At 37.6% G+C, this 8,789-nt stretch overlaps 1 protein-coding gene across 1 annotated transcript; it reads left to right on the top strand.

Annotated features, from left to right (window-relative positions):
* The first annotated feature begins 328 nt into the window (after nucleotides 1-328).
* On the top strand, nucleotides 329-7,140 carry LOC109030706 (uncharacterized). The gene is made up of 3 exons (XM_019041801.2): nucleotides 329-558; nucleotides 2,365-2,537; nucleotides 5,247-7,140. Exons 1-3 carry the CDS (start codon nucleotides 493-495, stop codon nucleotides 5,662-5,664), a joined length of 657 nt encoding a protein of 218 aa, XP_018897346.2. The 5' UTR covers nucleotides 329-492; the 3' UTR covers nucleotides 5,665-7,140.
* The last annotated feature ends 1,649 nt before the right edge of the window (nucleotides 7,141-8,789 follow it).

Here is an 8,789-nt window from a genome sequence, read left to right as displayed (position 1 = left end):
TATCGTAGACTACAAAAAATTTGTGCAGGGTTCGAGACAAAAATTAAAGTAACTTGGAGAGAGAGGGTTGGTTCAAACTTTTTAGGAAAATATTATTGATTTCGATGGAATAGATTGAATATGTTATTTTCTTTTTCTTTCCTGGATTCTCATCTTGATGTGTGAGGTGCTACTACGGATAAATGAGTCTAGTCAACTGAGCGTGATGCGTAAAGCATGGCCCTATAAAGTGAAACTCCATGTCAAGCCTTATCGTTCATCAGCCTCGTTTTCCTTAAATCTATTACAGTCATCTAATCACATCCTTTCATTTTGGATTTTTGTAGAGCTCAATGGCTACAAGTCCACTTTACATGATCAATTTTTCATTATATGTTCAAGTGTTTACACTGTGTTGTAATTTTGAAGGAGAGTCTAATAAAACAAATTCGTAATAAGTGATAAAGAGCTATTTACTAACAATTAACTTATTAGTTACAACTTTTATCAAAAATGTTTGAAAGGGATTTGATAAATAACAAAGGCTCTGCCTTTTGCTGTAATCTCCTCATTTTAGCGGTAATTTTTAGTAATTTCCACCATTCTTTCGCGAAGGTGTCACTTCAGTGCTTTTTGATCATGCGTTTTCTTATGACGCCTCATCGGGGTGTCTAAGATACTTATTTAGATAATTCAGGAACTGTTCATATCGATGATGAAACTGCAGAAATGCGTTCCAGTTGCGGTTTGCGGTGTTGTATACTTCCTTCCATGCTTTATTTTCTACATAGGAAACTACTGAATGCCATTTTTTGAACATTTCAGTGACTTTTCTTTTCTTCTTAAAAAATATTCCTTAAAAACTTCAAGTCATAATGTTGGTTCGGTCTTCTTTTGAAAATTATGATAGTACTTAGCGGAGATTTTGAAACACCGCAACTGAGATACGCAACTTTGCAGTTTCACCGTCGACGTACACCTCGTTGCATGCTAATCACACTGATAAGGAGAGATTATTATTGGCAGTCGATTTTGAGATTTTTCATTAACTCAATGGATCAAGATTCTTGTTCGTAAGTTGACAGGTAGGTTCTGACGGTATATAGAGGGACCTTTGAAAAAGGTAGGATTTGAGTGTATCCTTCTGAACAAATTGTCGACTCAAAATTGTGTAGTGGCTGGATCGTTCTTACCATTTAGATCACGTTTTAATGATTTAAGGGGAAATATTTGATAGGGAAGAATTATGAAAAAATGTATGAAGTTTGGAAAAGTATTAAGTATTTCCATAATGTGTTGCATCCAAATTTTTTTTCCACCGATTTAGAAAAAGATGAGTAGTTTGAATCGGATTTACTAATTCCTGTGCGTTTAAACACATATATAACTCCATTTAGGAGATTTATTGTTCTAAAAAAGAAATGCTATGCTATTGTTGATCTACGTTTACGTGATCTTCTTTTGTCTCTCTTTCAGGGCCGGATTAAGGGGGTGGCCACGTGGGCCGCGGCCCGCGGCCCATGGCGGCAAAATTAGGGGGAGGCAAATTTTGCAATTTTTTTATATGCAGGTACAAAAAAATCGGATGCAGAAAAAAATTACAAACAAGAAAAGGTGACAAAATCTCTCATTTTCGAGAGTTCATTAATTTCTAATTTTGTCGTATTTCGGTGATACAAAAGACTGCACACCATTAATTAGTTCAGTTAAGAGAGAAACCAAACACGTAATTTGGCCTGGAGCCGCGCGGCGCAAAGAGAAATGATGACGAGGACTTGAGATCAAAAGGAGAAGCCCTCGATGCAGCGGTCGGCATGTAACACATATTAGCGCCTACGAGACTGCATGAATACTTTACACACCACCAAACACAGTACGGTCAACAGCGGTCGGCGCGGCGTGAAACGCACAGTGCCTACAAGACTACATGAATACTTCACGCATTGCGCCAAATACAGTGTGGTCCTGGTCAGCACGGCACGGTGGCGGAAGTTAAAATTATTAAACCGCATTTATGTTTTTCTTTCTTAATTTTTTAGTTCATTTCTTACAAATGAAAGGCCTTGTCCCCACAGAGATAGGTTTATGGAACTGAACTTTTGCTAGTAGTATTGACAGGGCTTACGCAAAAAATGTGTCCAACACGAGTGAACGCGTCTTATGCACCCTTCTCCCTCCGACACGTTCACTTGATGGTTTTTATTGATGTTTCAAAATGAATGAGAAGAAGGCGGCAAAATGCAGGCGGCCCATGGGCGGCAAGTAGGTAAATCCGGCCATGCTCTCTTTCCTCTCTACCTTCGAAAAAGCTCCCTGAATACATATAATGACTTTCAAATACCCTCACAGATTTATTCGTGTTGAAGCTTCGTGTCCCTTTTTCAGTTAAGTTTTTCTGAGGTCAAGAGCAGAGTTGATTACTTTGATGAAGATTACTTAGGTTACAAGATTACAGACCTCAAAGCCGATGTAGTCAATTACCACCAAGCCCTGGAAAAGTTCGACAAGTCAAACAATAGCTTCGACGCCTTGTCGGGATGCCTCAGATACTTCTTTAGGTAATACAAGTAAAGGTAAATGTGGTTTGGTAATATTGTATTGAGTGTAAAGCATAGTCGGACAGCATTTTGCAATTTGGAACTACAATTCCTGGCTCGGTTTAGAAACAACGTATGCGCCATTAGTTTCCCTATGGACATTAGTGTTTTTGTGGATGAGTCACAAATTGTACTTCCTAATTGCAAAATACAGTCCGGTTGTCTCGACACGGCTTCCCTGTTAATTAACTCACAAAATTCTTTCTAAGTAACCTTATAGCCGTTTTTGTGGTCAAAAGTTGGATCATGTGCCACTTTTTCCATTAGCAAGGAGGAGCTACCTCGTAAAAAATATCATCAAAGAAACCTTTATTTTTCTACCAAGCTCAGTTTCCTTTATCGAATACTTAAAAAATAAAAGTACTATCACTTATCAAGGGTTCACCCATGACACCTTCGTGAAAGAATTGACACATGGATTCAGTTCGAAAAAAATTGTAAATGGAAGCTAGATTTTCTTATGGTATCACAATTGATTCCATTCTCTTAATAGCACAAGCTGAAATTTACATATTTTATGTACATGGTAAAATCATTGTTACTGAATTGCTCCGTTGTGTATGTCTATTACTGAAGGGGAGGAATATTGTCATGGGAACGGAGTTCCCCATGATATCGTTCCGTTGCTATCGCTATGGGATTCCCTATGCCTCTGCGACCTTGAGCGTTTCGCCCAGTCTTCGATTTTTGGTTGATTTTCCGATGTATCAAAAACCGTTGTATTTTTTAGCCAATCATGTCTCTACGTCAAGTTGTGTTGATTTCTAAAATTCGCTTTCAGCGAGTTTTTTTCCACCTTGAGATGTCGTGTCTGACTGGTAAATCTGCACAGAACCACGAAGTTCCGATTTTGGGCAAATTCTTTTTTTTGGGAGGTTCTGATTGGTTATTTTTCGCCAACAGTTTTCTGTTCGTTGGTGCAAAAGATCGCCTACCTCGGTGCTCTTGAGAAGCCGCCATTATCCCACCTCAAATTTGAAAAATAGAAGTAAAGAAATAATAACCATCGTACAAGGTGAAAAATTGTTCTGGAGGACTCGTCACGGACAAAGAAGTCAAAATCAGAGCTCGATTGATTTATTTAATTCATGGATAAACAAATATCGCCTCAGCTTACTGCCGCGATGACAAATGCATGTTGAGATGAACCCGAGAGACATGAAAACAGTGCGAACCATGGCTCCAACAGCAATGCGCTTAGCTCATTTCAAAGCGGCAAGGTCTCTTGTGATAAGTCCCGCCCATTGCCCGAGTCTTTTGTATGCTATTTTTACACCCCTACTCGTCAAATCCGTATAGCCTAGTTGACTAAACTGCCTCACATTTTTGATTAGGTGCGGGCAATGGGCGATCGGGAGTTCGATACCCGACGATGGGTGTTACTTTTTAATGGTTGTATTGAATGTTTTAGACTAATCATCAAAAAATAATTAATACTAGATGATAAATGTACGAACATTTTCTCGTGAATTAATATGTTAAACAAAAATACTGGAATATACCTCCTTCATATAATCAGCCACATGTTCCCCCAAATTAATGACGTTATTTTCTTTTTTCAATAAAGTTAATTTGCATTCAACGTTCGTAAGTTAAGCAAAAAGTACCTATTGATACAAATAGAAAGACATGAAAATAGTATGTCTAACATTTCAGTTGTTTTTTTTATTTATTTTTTGTTTTTTTGTTTTTTCAATAAAACAAATTGACTGGGACTAGAATCATTGTATCTCTGAAGACAAAAGCTAAGTTTTTTGATACAGAAATACTAATATATTCATCCTTTATATATTCAGGGAGATGTTGACCCAAATATTGATGTATATTTTCTCTGTTTGCCCAAATTAATGATGGTATTTTCTTTTTTCAATAAAATCAATTTACATTCCACGTTCTTAAAGCAATATTTTCTCCAAAATTCAGCAAAAAATAACAATTTATACCAACGCAAAAAGTAAATAAATAAATAAAGCAATGACATGAAAGTAGTATAGGTAGTACACATCTAACATTTCAGTTACATCTATTTGAATGAAAGAAATGGCAACTTAGGAAGCACATAGGTCACTTATGATGAGTATTCGGGCATATGCGTAGAGTAAAAATATCATACTTTACGCCGAAAAAACTAAACTGAAAGTTAAATGCGTTAACTTCCGAAAACCATACATAATCCAACGAAAATAAATAATTGGTAAATAACAGTTTTCTTGTATGCAAAGGAAAAAAATTAAAAATGTTAAAAAAGAGATGTAGACACAAAATTACATAGCCCCCTCAATTCTGAAGATACTACAAACGAACTGTACCTTAACATTTTCATATCCCAGAAGCAAAAGTTCCCATGACGAATATTGCTATCGCTAGCGATTGCAAAAACCAACTTGTTTATATATTGAAATCTGTTGCAATAAAATTGATATTAATTGCAATTTTTGGCTACATCGCAAATTACTTATCCTCTAAATACATGGAACTCATTCTCTCAATCGTTTGAAATCGGACTTTTTTACGAAATAGTCTAAAAATATTGCAATTTCATTTCAATGCATCATGTTGCAACTCCATTTCAATTTTTTTTATCCCACCATGCTGATTGAAATAGCTTTGACAGCCCATTCGAACGTTTAGGTATAACCTTAAATTCACTCCTGCATGTTCATTGTTCAGGTACGTGGACCTGACGCGACCGGACGAACTAACATCCTTCATTTTCTCATACTCCAAGCTGCGACCGGACTTGTTTCCTCTGGTTCAAGAGAGACGAAGCGCTAATGAGGGCCACGCTCAGCTAAAATCAAACCTGTTGATCAAAAGAAAGGACGGCACTTTCTTCATGATCTACCCAAATCGACCCAGCATCGATTTCCTGTCAGCGAGGCTGAAGCAAGATGAGAACGGGCTTTGGGCATACGATGGGGTGAACGAACCAATCAAGAATTGGGTGTTGGTAACCATGTACTGGCGCAAAAAGTACCCGCACGAATATTTCCGGAACGTGACAGTCGACTTTCGCTGGGATAAGCTCGATGATGATACTAACTTTGCGACAAGGGTACAGGCCTTTGACAGGCCAAAGTTTGAATAAGTTCTCCTCTGTAAGTGAAAAAACTATATAAATCCCTCCAACCATTATGTAAGCAAAGAAATCATACAGAATGGAGCAAAGCTGCAGGAGATCATTGATGTTCCAATTAATTGACTCAATGGACATCCAGGTGCATTCCTGTACTCGGCTCCAAGTTTTCATCGCGCTTTACAATGTCATAAGTAATTTTTATAAATCAAGCACATAGTGAATACCAATCAAAGTGTGACCCGATTCAATTTCTACTTCTCTGAAGCGTAGAGTAGGTTTACAAGTAATGGAGTCAGGCAAAATTTGCCTTAGGGTAAGAACTCTTTTTCTATATTAGCGGAAAAACTGGATAAGCGGTTAAAAAATTTCGATTTTTTTAATGCTTCATACTGTACGCTGAGATTCAATCGAAATGATGAGTTGCCAGACGAATAAATATGATAATAACTTGGAGCGATTTTCAGATGACGGTGTACATTGGTGATGTACATTTAGGTGCACATGCTATAAAATTCTTAATACAGGGTGGCCCAGACCTACCGTACCAGGCCTTTTTTTGGGTTAATTTGGGTCGTACAAAGTCCAGGATCGCGGGGATGAATAGGGAATTGACCCCAAGGAATCCGAATTCATGGTCCCAAAGCCCCCCTGACGCCCTTTGGGGGGTAAAAGGGGGGTTCGTACTTCAAAAGTCAAGGTTGATGTCAAAATTTTGAAATTATTCTATCGGAATCAGAACGTTCGGAAAGTTTTAACTTAAATCGACACCAAGAAATCCAAAATCGATCCATCCGTGTCCAAAATACCGACCCTTAAAGGTGGCGGACAGAGCCCCCTTTCAAAAAAATTCAAGTTCGTTAAATTGACGTGGAGACTCGGAAAAAATGTGTATTCATGGGTAATCGACCCCAAGGAATCCAAATTTGTGAGTCCCGTTGTCCTCAGAGACTTTTCTGATGGGGCACAGGGGTAACCTCAAAACCGGTTAAATTTAAAAGTTCAGAGTCCCTCTGTGCCCCGTCAGAAAAGTCTCTAAGGACAACGAGACTCTCAAATTTGGATACCTTGGGGTCGATTTCCCATGAATACACATTTCTTCCAAGTCTTTACGTTAGTTAAACGAACTTGAATTTTTTTGAAAGGGGGCTCTGTCCCCCACCTTTAGGGGTCGGTATTTTGGACACGGATGGACCGATTTTGGATTCCTTGGGGTCGATTCCATATTCATCCCCGCGATCCTGGACTTCGTACGACCCAAATTAACTGAAAAAAAGGCTTGGTACGGTAGGTCTGGGCCACCCTGTATAAAGAGAACAGATTTTTATTATTCTATTTTAACCTAATATCGGTTTTTCACACGCACAAACTTCCAATCGATTGACATTTTAATTCAAAGTTTTATTTAATATTTACGTAAAATTTGAGTCCCAGCATGAATCCATGTAAATTCGAATAAATATATGCAAATAAAAATACTTTCATGTTTTTTTGTTTTGCATACTCATTATTCTTCAGAATTTCTTCAGACAGGGATTTATTTTCTTTTTCGGGGGAGGGGGGTGGATTCCGTTTCTGCTTGTCTTAGCGTGGTAACTTTTGTCAAAAACCGTCCAAACTATAAACCGCAATTTGGTGGTTAATGATATCGACGTAGCATATTACAGCTAATTCGACATAGGTCATCGATAAGAGCCCATTAGATTAAATGTTAGAGCTATATTTAATTTTACAGAGTAAAAAGAAAGAGTGACTTGGATCACGATAAAACATAAAGCTGACGAATCAACTTTGAAGTAACGTTTCAGTAACGTCGAAATGTAGCTACGTTTTTCGTTAGGAAACGACGAATGGTAGAGAGTTTTCTCTTTTGGTACTCAACATTTACCAACGCCCTATGTTTCCCGTTTATTAGCAAAGTGTTGAGCAGTTCACTCCGGGTTTGTCAAGCTGTTCGTCATTTTGGCGAAATAAAATGCTCAATAAGTTGCTACGTGTAGCAAACAATTACTTAACTTTGTGAGTCTTATCCAAGGAACCAGGAGCGTAAAAGTTTCCATCCGTCGTCAAACATGTTGACGGTGTAAGTACCGAACCACGTATCTCGTTTGCGGTGTTTTGAAATCTCTGCTCTTATGTTAAGTTTTTTACGGAGGAAAAATCTACATATCCTTGAAGTTTACTTAGAATACTAAAAAAATTCACGGAAAAAAATCAAGGAGGTTTTTAAGAATTGCGAAAGAAAGAAACGCCGAAAAATCGGGAAAACTTTTTGAATAATTTCGATTTATTTATTTTTTAATGCTTCATGTCTAAACGCTGTATATATCTCTCAACAACAGCAAGTCAAAGTTTTCATCCATAGATCCCTTCAATGATTATGATATTAGCATCTTGACTGAATTGTTTCGTGACAGTGGCAACATTGCTGGAGAACTTTAACGCTTCATCTTCAAACTTTGAATTGCTGCCAAACGGTCAGTTTTTTTAATTTGTTGGATAATCTCTACGACAAATAATTCAACATTCTCCCATATAAGCTTGGAAATATTTGTTTTATCTTATCCCCATGTGAGACACATTTTGCCTGAATCTGTCACAAAAATTTAGTTTGAAAAAGAGACAGGCTTCATTTAACATCTAAAAATTTGATTGAATACGGTAGAATATATCAACTCTGATTAATCATTCTGGTCGAATGATAGTATTTTCCAAGTAAATTAGCTGATTTGTCGCTAGAATTTAAATCACCGATTTGCGTTGTTTGTGAGTAGAAAAGAAAATTTGCTTAAATTCCCATGAATCAAGTTAGATATATTATTTAGTTGGTGGAAAAAGAACAAACTTTAAAAAACGACATCTGAGGGGGCATGTCTTCTCCATATAATTTGTTAAAAATGAGGTTAAGATTAAATCGAGTGGAATAGTCGCTAAACCGTCGCTGCTCTGAGGTGAGGGCGTATCTGAGATTTTTACATGAGTACCGAAAAGCAAAGAGTTAAACTGAGGACAAGGCTCACGTGGAAGTTCAGATACGCCTTTCTACGTCAGAGGAACGACGAAATTATAAAACACGAGAGGAGGAGGAGGTCCACCAGCCACCAGATTGTCACTTTAAGCCTCCGATTTTCTAGGCG

The sequence above is a fragment of the Bemisia tabaci genome, chromosome 3, assembly GCF_918797505.1.
Source record: "Bemisia tabaci chromosome 3, PGI_BMITA_v3".
NCBI lineage: Eukaryota > Metazoa > Arthropoda > Insecta > Hemiptera > Aleyrodidae > Bemisia > Bemisia tabaci.
The sequence above is the reverse complement of the archived record's forward strand: the minus strand, read 5'-3'. Positions and strand labels throughout refer to the sequence as shown.

Excerpts from the sequence above, each read along its gene's own strand:
- LOC109030706 (XM_019041801.2), top strand. The coding sequence starts at position 493 with ATGTTTGAAAGGGATTTGATAAATAACAAAGGCTCTGCCTTTTGCTGT. Across the intron at positions 559-2,364 it reads GTAATCTCCTCATTTTAGCG|TTAAGTTTTTCTGAGGTCAA; the intron begins GTAATTTTTAGT and ends TCCCTTTTTCAG. Across the intron at positions 2,538-5,246 it reads TGCCTCAGATACTTCTTTAG|GTACGTGGACCTGACGCGAC; the intron begins GTAATACAAGTA and ends TTCATTGTTCAG.